Below are 23,230 nucleotides of genomic sequence, written 5' to 3'. Positions count from 1 at the left end.
TCATTTACAAGTGCGGACATTCTAGACGCCGCCGTAAGACAGCTAGTGTTCTATTTATCTACACATGTAGGTGAAGGGTTTTATTTTGAAAACGTTGCGAGATACCACCCAAAGGCTGTTTAGAGTAAAGGCGCACGAAGATTTTGTGTGACGGCTGGTTTAACCGCGGATGAACGAATGGCGGCTCACTTGACCGCAGTTGCAGATTCACTGTAGTAATGCTGCTATCCATTTGGATGTACGAAGTGGTAAAGTCGCCAATCTCCCAGCTTTCTTGCGGCATTTCACTGAGGCACGCCCCCTTTCGGTCGTAGTATCTCGTCGCTTTCAAAGTAGAGCAAGCAGATCTGTACAACTAGCAAACAAGATGGCTGCGCCCATAGTCAATGGGGATCGAGCTGTATTTTCTTTGTATTTGTACCACGTTGGGGGTTGTAATGTCGATTTTAAATCCTCTTACACACTTGATTTCATTGCTGCTTTAATCCGGTCACCAATTTAAGGTGTTGCTTTGCGTGAAATTCAATGTAAAGTTGTGTTTTCAAGCTGGTTTGCCAAAGAGGCTATGTTGCTTATGATGACTAGCCCGCTACTACCCCTCGTGGCTCGACAGAAACACGACAGCACTTGTTGAAATAAAAATTGGCGAAAATGGCAAAATATTATTGCAATGTAAAAGGCTTGCAATGTTAATGTTTCTGTAAAGGCTGGCAACCATTATACACTGGATTATTTATTTTTTCCAAAATAGTTTTCTTCTTAAACTCGTCGGACACAAATAGCAAACTGGAAGGCTGGAGCAAGGGAAATACGTCACGTTCTCGCTGAAGCTGGTCGTTCGTACCAGCCTACCATCAAAATGGATAGCAGCAAGCCTGACTTGGACAGGCCGACTAGAGGGCCTCTCTGATTGGCTGCTTGTCCTCGAGGCCGGTGCAGCCCTGCTGGAACTTGACGTTAGGGACATCCTTCCACAAGTCTTTGGCAATGTTGTCGTGCCGACAACTATTAACCTGGCACAGCACTGGAATATACCATGATAGGGGGGATAAGAGAAATCACAGGAACACAACCTAGGCTAGGAAGGCAACCAGTTCTAAAGGAAGATGGAACCAAACGGAAGTGCGACCACTAAATATGCTGCAGATTCTCCAAACAAAACCATTTCAATATATACTACCGTTCAAACGTTTTTGGAAGTAACCCCAAACTTTAACCGTAGTGTATATACATTTATAAATTATTAATGAAGTTAAGCATTGTAAAAAGAAAAAAGCATCCTGCACAAGTTATCTCACTCTCACTTGTGATTTCTCTCTCTCTCACTCCCCCCCCTCTCCCTCTCTCTCTCACTCCCCCCCCTCTCCCTCTCTCTCTCACTCACTCCCCCCCCTCTCCCTCTCTCTCTCTCACTCCCCCCCTCTCTCTCTCTCTCTCTCTCTCTCTCTCTCTCTCTCTCTCTCTCTCTCTCTCTCTCTCTCTCTCTCTCTCTCTCTCTCTCTCTCTCTCTCTCTCTCTCTCTCTCCCCTACATCATGAAGCCCAGCAGGTTGCTGGTTCAGCAGCAGTAGTTCATGGTGGAAGAGGAGATGGGGTTTGGGATCAGGTCCTGACGGCTGGCTGCTGGTGTTGGTGTTGGTGATGGGGGAGGGGTGGTTTGAAGACTCAGGTGTCAGGGGAAACACACTTGCCATCCGAGACCATACGGGCAGGGAGAGAGAGAGAGGCGGGAGAGAGGTAGAGGGAGAGAGAGAGAGAGTGTAGGAAAGGCTGACCTGATATGGCAGGAAAGAGCGTTAAAGAATTGTTAACGCAGTGTTTGTGTGCACAGAGGGATCCAGCTGTGGTCGGCTGAGCGACTTCAGAGAAACAGTACACACACAAACAAAGACATACACACCAGCCTACACATGAGATACACCCTCCCAGCCCGCACAGGTCCTGACCCTAGCTGCATGAGAACACATCCAGCGTTCAAATCTCCCTCTCCAGCCCTTCTGTTTGCCTCAATTTACCCAACTGCAATATTGTCTCTCTATTTTACCCTTTTTATTCACCTGCATTTGGTCTTGATTACATTAAATCATAAAGACCGAGGGGTAATTAAAAAAAGAAGAAACACAAATGAGCGATGTCCCTCTACCTCGACGAGTCCATCACCATGGAGACGGGCCAGACGGGCACAACAGCAGGGAGGGAGGGAGCGAGGGAGGGAGAGAGAGAGAGACGCTACTATCAGTGACTTTCTCTCCCTGTCTGACACTGTCTGACACTGTATGGCTGTAGATACACCACCGAAGAGACCATCACGCCAAGAGGACCATCTGAGCGCTTCATCTGAGCGCTGAGTGTTTAGAGTGTTTATCTCCATGGAGTCACCCCTCGCGTCTCAGCGCCACACTGCCGGCTAGGAGAGCGCGGGTCACCTTACACCTGGAGGTAAGGGATCGTTTCACCGGCTTTAGCGTTTCAATATTGGTCATGGATAAGTGTGCTACAGAGTCTTCCCCAATGGTTTAGAAATAATTTGCCCTCCTGCATGCTCAAGTCACGTGTGTTTGGGGGTAACACACACTGACACACACTGCTGACTGGTAGTTCATCTCTTTAATGACTTAAACATTGCTACCTATCGACACACACACACACACACACACACACACACACACACACACACACACACACACACACACACACATTTATATTCATTAATGTACATTCACGTCGAGTATATCGTCTTGTTATGATATCAGACACACACACTTGTAGATCGGGTCAGGTTATTTTGCTCAAGGGTGCGTGGAATAGCAGGGGTCAAGCCCTGAACCTTTGGTCCTTTGAACCCGTACCTTCTCTGTGTTGCTCCCCCCCCCCCCCCCCTATCCTCCCAGAATGCCAGAGAGGGTGCAGGACTTCCAGGGCCAGAGCTACCACAAGCTGAGGCGGGCGTGCCGTCGCCGCGGCACGCTCTTCAAGGACCCCCTGTTCCCCGCCGCCCCCCAGTCCCTCTTCTACCAGCGGGAGCCTCCCGCTGGCCTCACATGGAAGAGACCCCGGGTGAGCCCCGTCCGTCAGTGGGAGGAGAACAACGTCAACGTAGAGCGAGTACCCTTACGGCCCGGTCCCGACAGGAAAGCTGACCCAACGGGCCGTACCACAATCACTAACGTCGTCGTCGCTGGGACAAAAATATTTTCCCTTCCAAGCCGTCTCCGATGGTCACTGCCCCGCTTTAGATCCCTTTCTTTCTTAAGTGTGTCTAAATCCAGCTGCCAACTCAGCACGCGACCGGTCCATGGCAGAGTGGTTGATAAAAGTGCACGCTACTCGCAGATAAAGGCCGTGCTACAGGCTAACAAAGCGTGCCAGAGGGGGTCTGGGGTTGTTTTAAGGGGGGGTTATTTTAGCGAGCGTTGTTACGCAGGTGGACGTACCGTCGGTGTGGCGGTAGTTTATTGTTGGATCTCCACACTGTGTGTTGAGCACCGGGGCCCGGCAACAGAAACAAAGAATAATGTCATCAATGAAGGACAAACTATTGAACCACTAGTGGTCTATTCCCAACTCATTAAGGATATGATAGAAATATAGTCTGCAAATACAATTTTTGTCATTTCATTACAACTTCTCTCTCTCACACACACACACACACACACACACACACACACACACACACACACACACACACACACACACACACACACACACACACACACACACACGCTCACAAATATCATGAGGGATGCCACTAAAAACCCTGTTACGCTGAGATGAGCTACTGGACAGGTGGGAGAGTGAGTATCAACCCCCCTTCTCTCTCGCCATGTGTGTTTGTGTTTGTGTGTGTGTGTGAGTGCTGCTACCTGAGCCGGTCCTAGCTGAGCTCACAGGCTCCTCTCAGTAGGACCGTCTGCTCAGCACAGCTCTGATACTCTACCTGCGGCTGGACACCACCTGTCACTCACTCAGCTGCATGGCCTTAATCCAGACCCAGATGTCAGGGATCTTGGCGTCCTGCCCACAGAACCGGGTCAAACCGCCACGGTCAAGGCTCTGTATTAACGTGCATCTAAATGAACTGTAAGTCGCCCTGAATAAAAGTCTCTCTCTCTCTCTCTCCCTCTCTGTTGGCGTCTCTCCACCCAGGAGTTGTGCAAGGACCCCCGTCTGTTTGTGGACGGCCTCAGCACGCGGGACCTGCACCAGGGCAGTCTGGGGAACTGCTGGATGGTGGCCGCCACGTCCTGCCTGGCGTCCGAGCCCACCCTGTGGAAGAAGGTGTGTGTTTATCTTATGTTGTCGGGGCACGGGGGATTTCCTGCTTCCATGTCGCTGTAATCGCCCACCCCGCTGTTTTCCCTTCTTCCCATCCCTCACTCCTTCCTCCCTCCTTTGTGCTTTCTTCTACTCTACCTCCCTTCCTTCCTTTTCAAACCCCTCTCCCCTCCCGCTATCCCCTCAACACCTCCATATCTCCTCCCTCCCTCCCCCTCTCCCCTCCCCCCTACCCCTCAACACCTCCATATCTCCCCCGTCCTCCTCCCTACCCACCTCTGCCACCCTCCTCCCCACTCCCTGCTCCTACCCCTCTCCTCCCTCCCTCTCCCCTCTACCCTCCCGCTATCCCCTCAACACCTCCATATCTCCTCCCACCCCCTCCCTCCCTCCCCCAGGTGATCCCGGACCACCGGCGGCAGGAGTGGAGCCCCAAGCGGCCGGACCTCTACGCGGGCCTCTTCCGGTTCCGCTTCTGGCGGCTGGGTGGCTGGACGGAGGTCGTGGTGGACGACCGGCTGCCGGTGGGCCGCGACGGGGCACTGCTCTTCTGCCGCTCTGCCACGCCCAGGGAGTTCTGGAGTGCCCTGTTGGAGAAGGCCTATGCCAAGTGAGTGGTCTGAACACCAAACACCTGCTGGAGAAGACCTAGCCCACTGAGTGGTCTAGGGTCTGAACACTAGACTAAGGCCCAATCCCATTTCTACCCCTTACCCCTTCCCCTTACCCCCTTCAAAACAAGGGGGAGGGGGAAGGGGAAGGGGGAAGGGGTAGAAATGGGATTGGGCCTAACACCTAGGGCCCTATCTTGCATCAAGCGCGACTTTCTACAGGACGCATGTGTTGTTGCTAGTTTGCAACTGGCGCGGAGCGTTCTTTTCCCTCCACAGGCACGTGTAGCTAAATTAGGGAATGATCTTGCGCCCCAAGGGGTGGTTCAGCAAAAGGCGGAGGTGTGTTCTGGCCGCAAACGTTCCCTGGTGCTATTTTGCAATTTCAGAAAACAATTCCGCCACAAACCAGGAAATTCCTGGTTTAAAGTCTGTGGCGCGTTGTTCAGATGCTATTTTAAGGGCGCATGCATAATGTTGCTTGTGCACCTCGCGCATACACTTTGCTTCTCTCATCTAACTAGCTACACATTCTTGGGAAATTATTTGGGAAAGAACAGCTGATACAGCGGTAATAAGTTGTACTTTTAAATCAATTGTGGATTGTAAATCGGTTGTGGATTGAGGTAGGGTGTCTAGAGCCACGTCTTGCATGGATAGTCACTGTCACCCAGCAAGTGACACCCAACTGGTAAATCTCAAAAAGCTGCCTCAGACCGCTCACCATTAAAATGCGCGAATCATGGGTAGCTGAAGCTCCAGGCCACTTTGCAACAACATCCAGTAGGCTATGTTAAAATTTGAATCAAAAACAACCTGCATGTTGATGGAATGCACTTTCTTCCTATTGACGAACACGTCCTCGTCTTTTGATGGCGCAATTATTTTTATGTGCGTCCCGTCAATAGCACCGACCACACCGGGCATACCTGCAATTGCCATGAAGTTGGCTTTGATCCTGTGTAATTGTTGAATGTCCAAAGGAAAGTTTATGGCACGGCTGACTGATGGTTGCGATAATTTTAAATCGTCGGCATTGTAAAGTTGCATTTCCCCTGTTGCTAAATAACGTAGTGTGGCCAAACATTTTATTTCGGGACTAATCTGATTATTCCTGTTAGTCTGGGATGTTATTGCATCACGCATTAACTCCACAACAAGTTGAATACCCTAACATTTCGTCTCGCAGGCATTTTACGATTCTTTGTGAATAGGTCTTACTGAGTTAGGAGTCCTCTTGAGGACTTTTAAGCTTTCCTAGACTTAGGTGCTACTTTTAGGCCTAAAATACTTTGTGAATTGCTCTTAGTGAAAAAAGTTAGGAGTCCTACATTTAAGAGTGACACGCCCATTATTTTTAGGAGTTACTACCAAATTCGCCAGTTAGGACCTACTTTTAGCCCTAAGATCCTTTGTGAATACGGGCCCTGGTCGTCTATATATAGATGTATGTCTATATATGTCTATATATTCTACTGAAGTGCACAGACAGCTTTTGTGATGCGACATTTGGCAGGAAGATTTGTATTTTGCTACAGAGATAGCTTCTGTTTAGTTTTGGTGATAACTCTCACTCCCTCCATGCTGTTTGCATTGCTGCAGCTGGAACAGCGTATTCATGTTGTTTCAGAGCTGGAATTGTCACAGGTGACTTCCAGCAGTACTATAAAGAGGACACAGTAAGGGGCAGGGGGGTCAGAGGGCCAAGGCTTAACATCCACGGTCAGCTACTGCACTAGACTAACATTGGACCACCAAGAACCAGTCATCCATTTTGCAGGCTGAACGGTTGCTACGAGGCCCTGGAGGGCGGAAATACGGCCGAGGCCCTGATAGACTTCACCGGTGGAGTCTCGGAGACACTGACCCTCGACCCCCGGACCCTACATTGCCATGCCGACCAGCAGAGGGCGCTGTACAACACGCTCAGTAGGGCCAACGACCGCCGAGCCCTGATCACCTGCTTCATACGGGTCAGCCAATGACATCGTCCTACCGCCCGTCTTTCCTCCCCCCTTCCATCCTTTTTTACTTTGCCTACCTTGCTTTCATCCTTCCTACCTTCCTTTGTTCTCTCCCTTATGGCCTTGTTCCCTCCTTTCTTCCTCCCTTATCCTTCCTACCTACCCATGATTTCACCCAGCTGAAATCCTTATATGAAGACATCGTCACCGCTGATTTGTACACATGACATCGTCATGACATTGTCACCTCATTCTGGTGTACTCAATCTTTGGTGCAGTTTATTGAACAATATATATTTTACAATTCGATTTTGGATTTCATCAGAATTACACATGTGCTTGAAAGAACCATTACAAATCAATGCTCCAACAATGTCTCCTTAGTTTACCTCAAAGTCGCGTCATGTACATTTTATGAGGTGAGCAGTGCTCAACTATTGTTATTCTTAGGCTTTTTTCTTTTGTTCTTTCCTTATTATTCTCTACAAACGTTGGGCCCTTACTTATTCCCTCATGTCTGAACTGGAGCCTCCATTCCACTTTTAAAATGTCCATAGTAGCCTGGAATCGATCGCTAATAGTTTTAATTGTAAATACTTAAATAAAAATATTATACTTTTTTGTCATTTTCTAATTGAGGTCAATGGGAGGACGATGAAGGTCAATGTTGAACAATTCGAAAATGTAACAAAAAAAACACACTTTGATTGTGGATCTTTTCTCGTTAGTTTCAAACCATTTTATTTATTTGTTTACATTGTTTACTCCATTTAGACTTTTGAACTCTTTTCACTTAATTCACCATTCAACATTTCTTTACTTAAACTAAGTGGCTTTATTAAAACACATTTTCAACCTGACTTTGCACTGCAGCATCCTACAATGCATTCTCTAGTTCAACATGTATCTTCTCTAAGTGGGGTAGAATGATGAATCGATATGATGATGTTGACTGAAGGGGACCAGCGTGTCTGTGTCCCTCCCAGCCAGCAGAGGGCGAGGCGGTGGAGTCAGTGCTGGACTGCGGCCTGGTGCGCGGCCACGCCTACGGGGTGACCGCCCTTAGGAAGGTTTGGAAGGGGGACAACCTACTCAGCCGCAACGGGATGTCCCGCCTCCTCATGATACGCATGAGGAACCCCTGGGGCACCACGGACTGGACCGGCACCTGGAGCCAGAGGTGAGGGGGTGAGGAGGTGAGGAGATGAGAGGGTGAGGAGGTATGAGGGTGAGGAGATGAGATGGTGAGGAGGTGAGAGGGTGAGGTTGTGAGGAGGTGGACTAATTCTGGATCTAGGCCAGGCTTTTTGAGTAGCGGTAACGCCGCAGCCTTGAAATTGGAGGGAACAATTCCTGTTGAAAACGAAAGATTCATAAGCGAGAGGATTACAGGCCCCACCGTTGGAAGAAGTTCCTTAAGAACCCTGGAAGGGAGAGGATCCAACATACAAGTTGTTGGCTTTGAGGCCTTTATCACCCTTTCAAGTTCCACCAAAGGAATTGCCTTAAACTCCAAGAGAGTTGCGTCAGAGTTCACCATCCTACTTGGCAGGACCCCATCCTGCCCCACAGGATGTGTAGGATTAGCCGCACGGCAAGCATCAATTTCCTCTCTAATTGATTGAATCTTATTCTCAAAGAAATCCATGAATTCACCTGCCACGACCGAGGAGCCTACGGTCTGATTCTGTTTCTGAGTGAGACTCCTCACCGTGTCAAAAAGAAACTTAGGATTGTTTCTATTAAAATTGATGATACTAGAAAAGTAGGCGTTCCTGGCAATAGTCAGCGCACCCTTATAGGTGAGCAGACTGTTATGCCATGCAAGATGAAAGACCTCAAGTTTAGTCGAGCGCCATTTGCGTTCAAGGATCCTGCAGTTTCGCTTCAAAATGCACGTTTCTGCATTAAACCAGGGGGCTGGTTTTTTCGATGTTCGTTTTTTAGTTACGTTCGGAGCAACTGAATCAATGGCAACAGACAAGGCAATGTTGAGGTCATCAGTAAGGCACTCCACAGAACCACTATAGTTACAGAGAGGTGCAAGTGAACCAGATAACTTATCTGCCATAGCTGTAATGGTTGCAGGTGTGATGCGGCGACAGCTGAAAGTAGCTTGCTGATCGTCGCAGGGGCAGGATACCACCACCTGGAAAGTGAGCAAAAAGTGGTCTGATAAAGCTGAGGTGTAGGAAGAGACCACTAGCTGTGAAATGTCTACACCTGCGGGTCAGAACGAGATCCAGCGTGTTTCCACCGAGATGAGAGGGTAAGGAGGTGAGATGGTGAGGGGGTCGAAGAGGTGAGGAGGTGAGAGGGTGAGTGGGTGAGGAGCTAAGAGGGTGAGGAGGTGAGGAGTTGAGAGGCTGAGTGGGTGAGGAGGTGAGAGGGTGAGGAGGTGTGGGTGAGGAGAAGAGAGGTTGAGGAGTTGGAGGGTGAGTTGGTGAGAGTGTGAGGAAGTAAGAGGGTTAGGAGGTGAGATGGTGAGGAGAAGAAAGGGTGAGGGGTTGAGAGGGTGAGTTGGTGAGAGGGTGAGGTGAGATGGTGAGGAGGTGAAGAGCTTAGGAGGTGAGAGGGTGAGGAGGTGAGAGAGTGAGAGGGTGAGACAGTGAGGAGGTGAGATGGGTCGAGGAGGTGAGAAGTTGAGAGGGTGAGGTGGTGAGAGGGTGAGGAGGTGAGAGGCTGAGGAGGTGAGGAGCTAAGAGGGTGAGGAGTTGAGGAGGTGAGAGGGTGAGGAGGTGAAAAAATAATACTAATCTCGAAAATAGTCCCAGAAGTTGTCCAGCGGTCGTATTGTTCTACACAAAAGTGTGTGTGTAGGAGGTGAGGAGATGAGGTGGTGAGGTGGTGATAGGGTGAGAGGTTGATGTGGTGAGAAGGTTAGAGGGTCAAAAGTTTCTTGGTATGGTTTGGTGGTGGATGTGCTGTTTCATCTGCACCTCCCCTTCCTCTACAGATCTGATGAGTGGCAGCAGCTGAAACGCCCTGAGAGAGAAAAAATGGGAATCCAAGTCCGAGATGTAGGAGAGTTTTGGTAGGTACCCTAGACCTTTCATGCATACAACGCCATTGAATATACTTGCAGAATAAACCTATGAGTTACCAATGGCCCATTATTGACAAGATCTGATAAAATATTCGTGGCAAAATAGTTTCTTGGCTAGGCAACGGCCTTCAACTCCCAACTTGTCCTTGGTACGATGCCAAATGTCCTGAGAGCCACCTCGAGGCATCCTTGAGCAAGACGCTGTTACCCCCTTTACCTCAATAACACTCACTCTATCTGGTGTGAATCCCTTTAGATAATAGCACCACCTACTAAGATATAAAGGTACACCATGAACCAGAGTCTTGGTGCAGGTTCACCTTCTGGCTAAGAAGTATTGTATCTCCCCGTCAGGACGGAGTTCTGTTCAAGTGTTGTATCTCCCCGTCAGGACGGAGTTCTGTTCAAGTGTTGTATCTCCCCGTCAGGATGGAGTTCTGTTCAAGTGTTGTATCTCCCCGTCAGGATGGAGTTCTGTTCAAGTGTTGTATCTCCCCGTCAGGATGGAGTTCTGTTCAAGTGTTGTATCTCCCCGTCAGGACGGAGTTCTGTTCAAGTGTTGTATCTCCCCGTCAGGACGGAGTTCTGTTCAAGTGTTGTATCTCCCCGTCAGGACGGAGTTCTGTTCAAGTGTTGTATCTCCCCGTCAGGACGGAGTTCTGTTCAAGTGTTGTATCTCCCCGTCAGGACGGAGTTCTGTTCAAGTGTTGTATCTCCCCGTCAGGACGGAGTTCTGTTCAAGTGTTGTATCTCCCCGTCAGGACGGAGTTCTGTTCAAGTGTTGTATCTCCCCGTCAGGACGGAGTTCTGTTCAAGTGTTGTATCTCCCCGTCAGGACGGAGTTCTGTTCAAGTGTTGTATCTCCCCGTCAGGACGGAGTTCTGTTCAAGTGTTGTATCTCCCCGTCAGGATGGAGTTCTGTTCAAGTGTTGTATCTCCCCGTCAGGACGGAGTTCTGTTCAAGTGTTGTATCTCCCCGTCAGGACGGAGTTCTGTTCAAGTGTTGTATCTCCCCGTCAGGATGGAGTTCAGGGACTTCTGCCGCTACTTCACCGACGTGGTGCTGTGCCGCCTGGTGGAGAAGGCCCGGCTGTGGTCCGGCTCCCACTGGAGGGAGGAGAGCTGCTTCGGGGAATGGGCCCCGGCGCCGGGGGGCTCTCTTGATCATGGCGCCGTCCTCCGGTCCAGGGGCCCCTCAGCGGGCCCCGGGCCAGCAGGAGGAGGAAGAAGAGATGGCAGGCAAAGAGGGGGCCGCAAGGAGCCCCGTCTCGGGGAGAGACGGCGGGCTGTGGCGAGAGGAGGTGGAAAAGAGAGGGTCGTGAAGGAGAAAGCAGGGGGAGCCCATGAAGAGGAGCCGCAGGGAAGGCGGAGCAAGGAGGAGGAGGAGGAGGAGGAGTCACAGAGTGTAGAGGTGGAAGGAGAATGGGGGGCGTGTGTGGATAAGAGGAGTCGGTGTGGAGGATGCATCAACCATATGGAGACGTTTCTACACAACCCACAGGTGCAGACACCTCCTCCATGCGTGGCGAGAGGACTGGTCAAATATACAACTGTGTAACAATAACAGTGGATTGGAGTGCATGTTATTTGGTTCATTTTTATGTTTCACTCTTATTATTTCAAAAGGTGCAGTGTGTAGGATGTAGTGGACTCTAGAGGTGAGGTTGAAGATTGCAACCAAACCAAAAGTCTGAATAACAAAAAATAAAAGCACTCAATAATAAAGGTTATCAATTAAACCTTAACGTCTTCGTCAGGCACTTCTCTTCGTCTCCTTCTTAACGCTCCCTCCTGTATGTCTCTCTGTCAGTTCCTCCTGGAGGTCCGTGGTCGGGAGGAGGAGGTGCTGATCTGTCTGCAGCAGGAAGACCGCAGGAGGCGCCGGAGAGAGGGGCGAGGAGAAAACCTGCCCATCGGCTTCGAGGTGCTGAAGGTGATTAGAGTTTCCCTGAAATTGAGGATGAACTGCTATTTACCCAAGAATGACCAGGATCTCTTCGGTTAATACATAAGTACGGCTGGACAAACTGATTTCAAAGTTATGCCGTTTACTACCACTAGAGGAAATGTATTAAACCTCCTCCTGTCCCTGAAAAACAGATCTCAAACTTTTCCTTTTTTTGAAAATCTTACAAAGAACAATTAAAAATGCTCGAGAAATATAGATATAAATCTAATAATATGATAATAGTAATTTTAATTAATTATAATCCTGCTTAAAATCTCAATAATTATATGTATCAACAGTAAAATAAAAGATAAAATCTAGTCAGCAAACTGTAAAAATGTAAGATGCATCGAACATAGAAACAAAACAGATCCAATGTCTGCCCTCATCAATAAGGCCAAGAACAGCATGCCTCCCTGTGTCTGGGCCGCCCAGGTGGAGGTGAACCGCAGCTCCAGGGTGCAGTGTCTGACGGAGCAGGAGGCCAGCTCCATCTACATGGACTCCCGCAGCGTCACCCTGAGGGGCACCCTGCCCTCAGGCCGCTACGCCGTGCTGCCCACTACTTTCCTGCCCGGCGCCAGCGGACGCTTCCTGCTGCGGGTCTTCTCCCACGCCCACCTCCACCTCAGGTACCCACGCCCACCTCCACCTCAGGTACCCACGCCCACCTCCACCTCAGGTACCCACGCCTATCTCCACCTCAGGTACCCACGCCCACCTCCACCTCAGGTACCCACGCCCACCTCCACCTCAGGTACCCACGCGCACCTCCACCTCAGGTAACCACGCCCACCTCCACCTCAGGTACCCACGCGCACCTCCACGCCCACCTCCACCTCAGGTACCCACGCCCACCTCCACCTCAGGTACCTCCACCTCAGGTACCCACGCCCACCTCCACCTCAGGTACCCACGCCCACGCCCACCTCCACCTCAGGTACCCACGCCCACCTCCACCTCAGGTACCCACGCCCACCTCCACCTCAGGTACCCACGCGCACCTCCACCTCAGGTACCCACGCCCACCTCCACCTCAGGTAACCACGCGCACCTCCACCTCAGGTACCCACGCCCACCTCCACCTCAGGTAACCACGCGCACCTCAGGTAACCACGCGCACCTCCACCTCAGGTACCCACGCCTATCTCCACCTCAGGTACCCACGCCTATCTCCACCTCAGGTACCCACTCCCGCCCCCACCCCCACCTCCCCCTAAGGTAGGGCTATTCTCTAACCTCCACCTTAGCTAGGGGGTCTTATCCACCTCCACCACAGGGGTCTTCTCCCACCTCAAACTCCACCTCATGCCCAGGTGAGGAGCTATTGCTCATATATTATTATGTTATTAATTTATACACTGTTTAGTTTATTTTACCCGGTACTTCGGTTGTTTAGTCATAGTTTATAGACTTTTTATATAATTACAATTATTTTATCATGTATGATACTTTTTTAGGTTATTTGGTCAAAGTTTAAAGATATTATTAAGGTTATTTGATCATAGTTTATACTTATTTAGGTTAACGATTTTACGATAATATTGAGGATATTTCTTCGAAATTTAAAGATATTATTTAGGTTATTTGAACATAGTTGAGACTTCTTTGGTTATTTGGTAACAGTTGATACTTGAATTGTGTTCATTTAGGATAGAGGCAGAAAAAGGCTCCCAAAGTTCCTCAAGTTTCATTGAACCCTGAATGTTGGCATTCTACCTGTAGGCCTACCATAGCAAGAAGCCCTGACCCTTCCCCCATTCCTGATTAATGACATCTCAGGCCCCTGTCTACATAGAGTCGATTTTTTGGTGAAACCGCATGTCTTCTGCGTTTCGGTCGACCGTCCAGACGTATCCGGCCGATCCGGTGCCCGAAACCGCACTTTTCTGAAACTATGTCCCAGGGTGGTTTCAATTATATTCGGACCTATGCGGATTCATGTTAGGATTCGTGTGGACGCCTGAAACGCAAACGATGACGTCATTGCCCCCCAACCAGCTGGGCAACGTCAGATTTGCGTTGAACTTTAAAAAAATTAATAATAATTGTTTTCTTTTTGTAGCTTTAACTACAGTTACTAACTGTACATTTGTGTTTTTGCTCAATTTATAAGGTTTAATCTCCTCATGACTGAATGTTTGTATACAGCGCACAGGCTGTATGCGCACAGGCTTGATGCGCTCCACTTTTTTTGGTGAACCAGCGCCTTGAATATTTACTACAGCGTTTCTACAGCTCGATGCGGTTTCGCAATGGATCTGTCTTTACGGAGATATATCTGAAACGCATGAAACAAAAAACAGATCGTTTTCGCCCGTGTGGACGGGGCCTCATACTCTTCCTGTAAGCCTCCCAGAGCAAGGACCCTACCCTAATTACTCATTAATGTAGAAAAGGGAAATTAACTAAGGCTGTGAAGACCATAGATGTACATGAACTTATAGCTAAAGTACAGCCACACATACTACAGAAATATATAATACCATACCGAAGAATTCTCAAATGAATGTTAGAGGGCAGGGTTCGGAATAGCCTAATTGCAACGAATACGCTGAGGATAGTAGTATACAGCCAATTACATCTCCTAGGGTGAATTACTAGCGCTACCGCTAGTAATTGCTGCTTGGAAAGTTGGACTCCTCAAATGTGATGGGGGGGGGGGGGCACTTCACAGCTATACCATAACAGATAATATATTTACAAATATGACATTTATTTAAAAAAGGCTACTCGTCTTAATTTGGATAATATGGCCTTGGAAATAGGGAAATAAACTCAAAACGTTCCAGCTTGAATCTCTCTCTCTCTCTCTCTCTCTCTCTCTCTCTCTCTCTCTAGGGAGTTGAATGAAGACCTCCCCTCCCCCTCTTCATTCCAGTGTTGTTTACCTGAGCCCTGGGTCGTGACCACCGTCCACCTGCAGAGGGCAGAGGTGCTCAGCCGTACCAAATACACAGGTATGAAATGTAGAGGACTGTTGGGGACACATGATATGAACATTCATGAGCTAGTTCTGTTCCTTTATGATTGACGTGGGTATCATAGAAAATATACATTTTACACTCGATTCAACTTTTCTTTCGTCAATTTGCGTTGATGTTTACGTTTTAATAATGCGGAATACCAACTTCATCGTGGCTAGGAGAGCGATTATTCGCCTGCTAAAGAAGGAGTTCCAGTTGAGGTATTACAAGTTATTACGTTTTGTTGAAGTTCATGTGATTGGGCTCACGGGGTAGTCAGTAATCTGGGGGAGAAGCGTTACATTGTGTGCGTAACCCCCAGAAAGACCCATCTAGACCACAAACTAGGGTGCCTTGCCGGCACCCTAGTTTAAACTTTCATCACTTCACTTGATCGGAGCTGGAGGCTGTGCATGCAAGACATCCATGTAATTTGCATTTAGCCGCCAAACGGAATAAACCTTTATTACACACACACACACACACACACACACACACACACACACACACACACACACACACACACACACACACACACACACACACACACACACACACACACACACACACACAATTTACTATCCCCCTTGTCTCTTCACCCTTACCCTGAGCAAGACAACCAGCAGACGGGAGGATACAGCATGGTGTGTGTGATTGTGTGATTGTGTGTGTGTGTCCCAGCCCCAGATGTCTATGCTGTGGTGCGTTGTGAGGACCGCGTAGTGAGGACTCGAGTGCACGAGCAGAACAGCAGCCCAGAGTTCAACCTGAGGACCATCTTCTACCGACGACAGCCCAGGGCACACATTTCTGTTGAGGTTTGGTAGTTTACTGAAATATGTTTTTATCTTGGAAAATCTGAAATACTTTATATTTAAGCAATATCACACGAGTAGGAGTGCTGTTGTACTGAATATCAGCACAACGTTGTTTGCCTTAAGGTACGAACACACCAAACGCGTAACCCGCGTAAGATTTACGCACGTGTGAATGGAGTGAATGGAGCGTTCCCTCTTCGTCATAACTATCAAACCAAACATCCTTCACATTCACCGAGCGAACATTATGAAAGTAAAATGCACATTTCTCGCTAAAAATGTTTACATAAACGCATTTAATGGCATAACTATGTTACTATTTCCACCCAGAATGACTGCCAGTGACGTCGGGTCAAGCTCCACGCTGATTGGCTATCGCGGCTAAGCATCACGCGTTGGAGCGTTGAAAGTTCAATTTTTTGAACTCCGGGCGTAGGCGCGTTAGGTGCGTATATACGCAGCTCATACGCGGCTAAAATGTTGCTTTAGCGCATGTAACGCATCTACGCAGCTCATACGCGCGCAAACCAATGGTTCCCTATGGAAAAATTGCCGATTTTATACGCGTCTTACGCCAGTAACGCGGTTGGTGTGGCCGTACCTTTACAGTGTTAGCTTTATTTTTGCTCTCTCTAATAAATCGAGGTCAGCTGATTTCATAGGAGCACGACCATTCTTAATTAAACAAAAAGTTATGTCTGGAAACATGTTCATCTTCGGGTGCAAAGTTTGTTGCAATCTAAGCTACACAAAGAAATTTATATCAATAACGGTTATTAAAACACCTGTTAAACGGAGTGATACATGTATAGTTAAAAGTCCCAGTGCTGTTAAACTATATGTGTGTGTGTGTGTGTGTGTGTGTGTGTGTGTGTGTGTGTGTGTGTGTGTGTGTGTGTGTAGTTGTGGAGCCGAGGTCTGATCCTGGACACCTTTCTGGGGACTGCCAGTCTGCATACTGCCAATTCCGAGAGGGGGCGGAGCCACGTGATTGACCTACGAGGTGGCCTATCACAGCGCTTAGGATCCCAGGGGTGTTGTGTCTACGTGGAGACTTCCTCCAGTGAATGTCTGACTGATCTGTGATTGATTGATAGCTAATTTAGCCGATGGACGGTTGGGAATTCCTGCATCGATTGCGTTTCTAATTGGACCGTTGTTTGGATCCCCAAGAATTGAAGTCATGATTTTTCATAAGCAGCATGTAATAATAACAAATAATAAATGTTTGTCATTATGGTTGATGATAACTTTTTACATGTTACATTAAAGAAAGAAAGACAAAAAAAGTCACAGCTCGCATCAGTACTAGACAGCACTAGAAAAACACACAAAGAAAAAGGGTGTTTTGACTTCTACTGGTTGTCTTATTATTATGGGCTTCATATAGGATGAGGGCTAATTTAAATGTAACCTTTACAAGATGGTCAAATATATATATTATAAATGGCCTATTGTTAACACGGGCTATTAACATGATTGATAAATGTGTCTTGTTTTCTCTGATTAATAATGTCTGTGTTTAGGACAATTCTGGAGGAAATAGGCCTGCAGGGGAAGGTGACTCCCCCGCAGGCAAAGAAAAACTTTTGCTGAAATTTGTTTTGATACTGCTCTTGTTGTTAACTGCCATGATTGATTGCCTCTGCCTTAGGATTGCAAGTATCCAGGGTCAGGAGAGGGGGTAGGTGGGAAACCCACTGCTGCCACTTGGCCCTGGTTTGTCCCCATGGATAAGATATTGGATTGGGACAGAGGCATTCCACCAACCCCCCTGTCCTAATTGCCTCCATCCCTGAGAACACACCAGGGCCAAGTACAGCAAGTACAGCAGTGGTGGATCAGGAGGTTGAGGACAAGGATCAGGAGGAGGAAAGACAGCGAGGGCCAAGGTCCAGAAAGAGGGACAGGGAGGAAAACATGTTCCAGAGTCGCTCACTATCTTCCGAAAAGGACTCAAGATTCACCTGTTCAGAGTCCACCTCGACTGCATAGCCACCCTCCCCCTTCTGGCAACCATTGTACACTGTGTTGTATTGTATTATAGTACTTAACTGTGTAGCAACTGCAGTAGCTGCTATCATAGAATAGAATCTTTATTTGTCATTGGGTTAAATACAAAGTATTTACACAACGAAATTAAGGTGCAGATCTTGTTCAGTGCTTTTTTTTTAATAAATAAATAGAATACAGTAAGAAATATTAATAAATATATAACAACAATAACAACAATAACCCCTCCCCCTGCCTTCAACTTAAGGCACATTAAAGTGTCCTACACCCTCCCCTCCCTCCCAGACAACAACGCCTTCTGCCCACATCTATCTAAATAGCAGCAGGTCCAGGAAGGTAAGCAAGATGAGGAATGTCCAGAGGTAGTGGTGATCGTTTATGTGGTTGTCTATGTATTGCACAGGGGTTATTTTTGTTTAGCGTACGTATGGCCCAGGGGAAGAAGCTGTTGGTTAGTCTGGTGGTGCGGGATTTCATTGAACTGTAACGCCTGCCAGAGGGAAGCAGATCGAACAGGTGGTGAGCAGGGTGCGCAGCGTCTTTTAGAATGGATCTGGTCCTGTTTCGGCAGCGGGAGCTGGCCAGCTCTTCCAGGGAGGGCAGTGGGCAGCCTGTGATCTTCTGAGCTGTGCCTATGACCCTCTGAAGTGCCGTCCTGTCTGCCGCCGAACTCCCAGCATACCATGCTGTGATGCAGTAAGTGAGCACACTTTCAATGGTTGAGCGGTAGAAGGACACCAGCAGCTTTTGTTCAAGATGGTTTTTTCTGAGAATTCTCAGAAAGTGTAGTCGCTGCTGGGCCTTCTTTTTTATTGCCGTTGTGTTTGTGGACCAAGAAAGCTCCTGAGAGATGTATGTTCCCAGGAACTTGCAGGACGGAGCCCTCTCCACGCAATCCCCGTTGATGTGCAGGGGGGCATGGGCTGGGCTGTGTCGTCTGAAGTCTATGATGATTTCCTTAGTTTTGGATGTGTTTAGTTGGAGGTTATTTGCTGAACCCCATGCTGACAGCTGCTGGACCTCATCTCTATATGCCGTCTCGTCGCCCCCAGAGATGAGTCCGACCACAGTGGTGTCGTCAGCAAATTTTATAATGAGGTTGGAGGGGTGGGAGGGGGAGCAGTCAGATGTGTATAGAGTATACAGAAGTGGGCTCAACACGCAGCCTTGGGGGGAGCCAGTGCTAAGTGTGAGGGGGGAGGAGAGATGGGGGCCGAGTCTCACTTGTTGTGGTCTGTTGGAAAGGAAGTCCTTTATCCAAGCGCAGGTGGAGGCAGGGAGGTGTAGGCCCAGTAATTTATTTATCAGGATGTCCGGGATTATTGTATTGAAGGCTGAGCTGTAATCTATGAAGAGCAGTCTTGCATAGGTGCCTGGGTGTTCAAGGTGGCTCAGCGTAGAGTGGAGGGTGATGGCAATGGCGTCCTCAGTCATCACTATCTATAAGTACTCACTATCATGGCTGTAACACGGGGAATGGGTTAGCCTAGCGATTGTGGTACTTGCACTTGGTTCTATGAACATCCTTTCTGTACCGACAGCGATATATTGATGCACTTCTTATGACAAATGTACTTATTGTAAGTCGCTTTGGATAAAAGCGTCTGTTAAATGCCCTAAATGTAAATGTAAAATGTAAATGTTCCAGTTAATAAAAGAGGACATGAGGCTACAAAGGGAGGCAGAGGAGAGAAGAGCCCAGGAAAGCAGGGAAAGAATGGATAGGTTTTTCTAAATTTTGGAGCGTTTGGTGGACAAATAACTTATGTTCTGTTATATTTAACACATTGTTTATTATTATTTACATATTTATTGAAACTAACTTATTTAACTAACTTTTTCGATTAACTATTTATTTATTGACTAATGTATTCGTATATAACTTATAAAACATATATACAACAATAAAACTATTTACAACAAACATTCATGTGACTATTTACAACAATTATTATAAAACTACTATATACAAAAGCATAATGATCAATAATAATTTTTGTTGGTTTATTTTTTTCGCGCTGTCCGGTTTAACTTCTGTTTGCTAACAGGTCAGTTCAGCTGTCAGGGTTGCTAGGTGACAGGAGCAGTGCGTGGTCACGCAAGTGAAAGGGCGGTAACGGTTTGTTACGTAAACCAGAAATGCTCCGTAGGCTAGACCGTCCCATTTCTTCGGCCTTCGGAGTGTCCTTCGCGGTCTACGAAGGCCGCATCCCTCGAAGGACGCGGTCTACGAAGGATGCGTCCTATGAATTGGGACACAGCCAAAATATCACACAATTTATCACAACATAACGCCGTAAATAAAGGAATTTATACGTTTCTCTTGTCCGTTCTGTTGGTATGTGCGATCTGTTTGGTGTTGCTTTTGAAATGACAGATGCTTTTGAAAACAGCCGGACTTGCTCCGGTGACGGTGGTTAGCCTAGCCACCTAAACAGGTCTGACTAATCGATAACAGAGATTTAGAGCTATGACGGGTAGCTCTAAATCATTTTTTTCACACGCGTTTTATCAAGGTGTCGTAGTCGCGTAGCCTATAGCATTTATAGGCCAACCTTTTTTTCCGCTGGCAGGCCACTCATGTAAAATTTTATTTACCAGTTTTACACCAAAGGCCTACGTTCGCTACTGCCTAAATGCCGGGTTTAGTCCGATGATACAACGTAAATCTCCATCCTAACATCCAAACTTTAGAAAAAATATATAAAGTACCATAATGTTAATTCTTTCTTTTGGAACACTCAAGCCATGTTCTAATGCGCAACTTAAAGATATATATTTATAAGGAACACACAACTGAACCGTACTAGTAGCCTACTCACCGAATACTGATGAAAATCTTCCCCTCTGTCGTCTTGCCTCGTTCTGGGTTCCTGCGTTGGTCGCCTGCAACAATGTTCAACATAGTGTATTCCTTCAAACTTATACGCGTGTTTGCTACTGCAAGCACATCTAGGCTACTTCTCTTCTTAAGCATACTTCTTCTGCATACTTTCAGCTACAGGAACCATTAAACCATGAAAACGTCCAGCTCTTTCACGGCATGGTGGCTACCTCTCGGCGTTTTTCAACTCTTTCAACTTTTCGCCTTCTCTGACATCGTAACTTGTTCAATTTTCAACGTTAACTTTCGTTCAAACTATTTAACAAATAACACACTTGTATCTTCAATAATCTGAAAACCTAATTTCGATTACCTTTATACTTTTTTCAGAATCACAGTTTACGTTCCGTATCGGCTTTGTTTCAGTTCGTCTGGGTTGGTCTCATTGATTAGCTGAGGTCAGAGCATTGTGGACATGCAGCAGGTGGTGCTGCCAGATTGGGCGGTTCTTACCCCCAAATTGGACTACTTTTTACGACGGCAGTTCGTTAGGTCGAAACGCATTGTAATTTGAACTACTATCATATCACACATGCTCCAAAGCATATCTTTTATCGTCCATATTAACCATCTGGATATTTTCTTTTATTACCTTGTTTATGTTGTATGTGTATGCTGTGTGTGTCGTGTTCAAGCTCAATAAAGTATTTATCTATCTAGGCTACCTAACGTGCATTATTTGAACTTGAGTATATTCCGAGCTAGTGGTTCATTGATGGGTTCAATACCTTGTCAAGCTTCACTGAACGTGTATTGACTTTAACTATATATTAATAAAACCACTTGACAACTCCATACATTATCTGAATGATATGAAAAACCATATATCTCACCGTATGAGCATTAATCATTCTCTCCTCTCTCTCTGGTATAACGTTGGTTGTTGTGACGCCTGTTGATAAGTAAAAAAATAATTTCCATGATTTGATCATAAGACTTGGTAAAAATGCAACATATCTATGCTCATGAATACGTATAATTCCTAGGCAGCAGAATTGCAAGCTAGCTTTTCTCCAGACAGACACTCAGTAGTCAAGGGGACAACTGCAGTATATGTTTGGGAGGGAAATGACAGAGAAGTTCTATAAATCTACTCTTGGAAACAGAGTTCATTTTTCCCCAAATGGCAGGTCAATGAGTTCGGCTGTTGAGACCATGACACCTGGTTTAGTTAAAAAATTACACGTCCCTGGGTGGGCTTGAACCACCAACCTTTCGATTAACAGTCGAACGCGCTAACCAATTGCGCCACAGAGACATGACCCATACAGTATCATGTGGGTTTTAAAAAGCGCGACGTGTTCATATGTCAGCTATGGCTTAGTTAGTGGTTCAAGCCCACCCAGGGACGTGCTATTTTTAACCGAACAGCGTATCATATGCTACAGTTAGCCCCTGGACTACTGAGTGTAAGAAGAGCTGGCTGTCTTATGTGCTGTCTAGGAATTGAAAGAACTTCCGGTCCGGCTTGGTGAAGAACCACCAGCCCTTTGGTGAACTGCTGAACACACCAGCACATTCAGTAGCATGAGATGCTTTCTCTGTGGGTGCGAGCCATGTGTGCATGCATTCGTTTGTGTTTAAAGTGAAATCACACAACCCCGCTTTTGATTAGGCTTTAAGGTTTTGTTCATAAATAAACCCTCCTTCAGTTCATATATGAACCACACGGATATATGGGTATTTCTGAAAAGCAGGGTATTCGTGCCACCATAGCAAGATTTTCTGGCAAAAACATCGCCTCTTAACGCGTCTTTCAATTGACATGGCATGGATTCCGCACTGCCCCCTCTTTTTTGTTGCGAAAGGACCGTTCAAACTTTCCGCGTGGCAGTCTATCCGCGTTCACTCCATGACGTCCATTTTGAACCGCCACATGGAGTACAAAGTGATTGTTGCCGTTTGCGGACTCTCGGAGCTCTACAATATCTATATAATAGAACATAATATCACGGCCAAAAGCTGTGTTTGTCTTCGCTTTTGGTTTGAACGCACATAGTTAATACATCGTTAAAATAAAATAAAAATGATTTGTTGGTAAGTGTTTCAAATAGGTTGTACAAATATAGGTGAGCAAACGACAGAAAGTGATAAAAGTAATTAGATTAACGATGGCTACCAGTATCGATGCGTTTTCTGCCAGTCGGCAACAGGGTAGGCTGATGAAAAGTTGACAAGGGCCTAGCCATGTCCTCGTGGCTCCGTGTAAAATAGCCGGTGTAAGACGTGGAACTTCGAATAATCACTATTTCCTTTTTGGTTATTCCAGAAGTTTCTTTCTCTGGTAGGAAAAATAATAAGAAATACATTCCGTAACTTTCCGTTAGCATTGGCTACCGCATTCAACGCTTTATAGGCTAAACAGAGCATGAGAGGGTCCCCAGGGTGGGAGGAGCTTAGATCACCTTACATGTCCAATTAAAGGGATCAATAATAAATTTCCTACCGGGAGAACCACTTAGTTGATAGTGTGTTTTTGTATGATTAAGTAGTAAAGTACATTTTCTCCATGTTTCAGTAAATCCCTAGACTTACAGACATCGGATTTCATACACAATATCCAATCCACACACATGAATACACATTGAAATAAATGTTAATTCACGGGCTTCTTTTTCTAGTCGAGAGTAACCGCTCTAAATTACATTTCTCCATAGCAAAGGGGCTTCTTGGATGTGACAAGTTGTGTTTCAAACTGTTATACCT

At 46.9% G+C, this 23,230-nt stretch overlaps 1 protein-coding gene across 3 annotated transcripts; it reads left to right on the top strand.

Annotated features, from left to right (window-relative positions):
* The first annotated feature begins 1,400 nt into the window (after positions 1 to 1,400).
* On the top strand, positions 1,401 to 16,856 carry LOC132475480 (calpain-5-like). 3 transcript variants are annotated; one of them, XM_060076640.1, is made up of 13 exons: positions 1,401 to 2,438; positions 2,891 to 3,056; positions 4,146 to 4,277; positions 4,673 to 4,884; positions 6,666 to 6,858; positions 7,836 to 8,029; positions 9,806 to 9,883; positions 10,916 to 11,396; positions 11,706 to 11,828; positions 12,240 to 12,475; positions 14,685 to 14,803; positions 15,491 to 15,627; positions 16,531 to 16,856. In XM_060076640.1, exons 2-13 carry the CDS (start codon positions 2,892 to 2,894, stop codon positions 16,711 to 16,713), a joined length of 2,253 nt encoding a protein of 750 aa, XP_059932623.1. In that variant the 5' UTR covers positions 1,401 to 2,438; position 2,891; the 3' UTR covers positions 16,714 to 16,856. The 3 variants fall into 3 exon arrangements, with proteins under 3 accessions (XP_059932623.1, XP_059932624.1, XP_059932625.1); XM_060076641.1 differs by having other exon boundaries at positions 1,402 to 2,438; positions 12,279 to 12,475; XM_060076642.1 differs by lacking the exons at positions 1,401 to 2,438; positions 6,666 to 6,858 and having other exon boundaries at positions 2,900 to 3,056.
* The last annotated feature ends 6,374 nt before the right edge of the window (positions 16,857 to 23,230 follow it).

Source organism: Gadus macrocephalus, chromosome 17, assembly GCF_031168955.1.
Source record: "Gadus macrocephalus chromosome 17, ASM3116895v1".
Classification (NCBI taxonomy): Eukaryota; Metazoa; Chordata; class Actinopteri; order Gadiformes; family Gadidae; genus Gadus; species Gadus macrocephalus.
The sequence above is the reverse complement of the archived record's forward strand: the minus strand, read 5'-3'. Positions and strand labels throughout refer to the sequence as shown.

Excerpts from the sequence above, each read along its gene's own strand:
- LOC132475480 (XM_060076640.1), top strand. The coding sequence starts at position 2,892 with ATGCCAGAGAGGGTGCAGGACTTCCAGGGCCAGAGCTACCACAAGCTG. Across the intron at positions 4,885-6,665 it reads TTGGAGAAGGCCTATGCCAA|GCTGAACGGTTGCTACGAGG; the intron begins GTGAGTGGTCTG and ends TCCATTTTGCAG. Across the intron at positions 6,859-7,835 it reads TGATCACCTGCTTCATACGG|CCAGCAGAGGGCGAGGCGGT; the intron begins GTCAGCCAATGA and ends TGTCCCTCCCAG.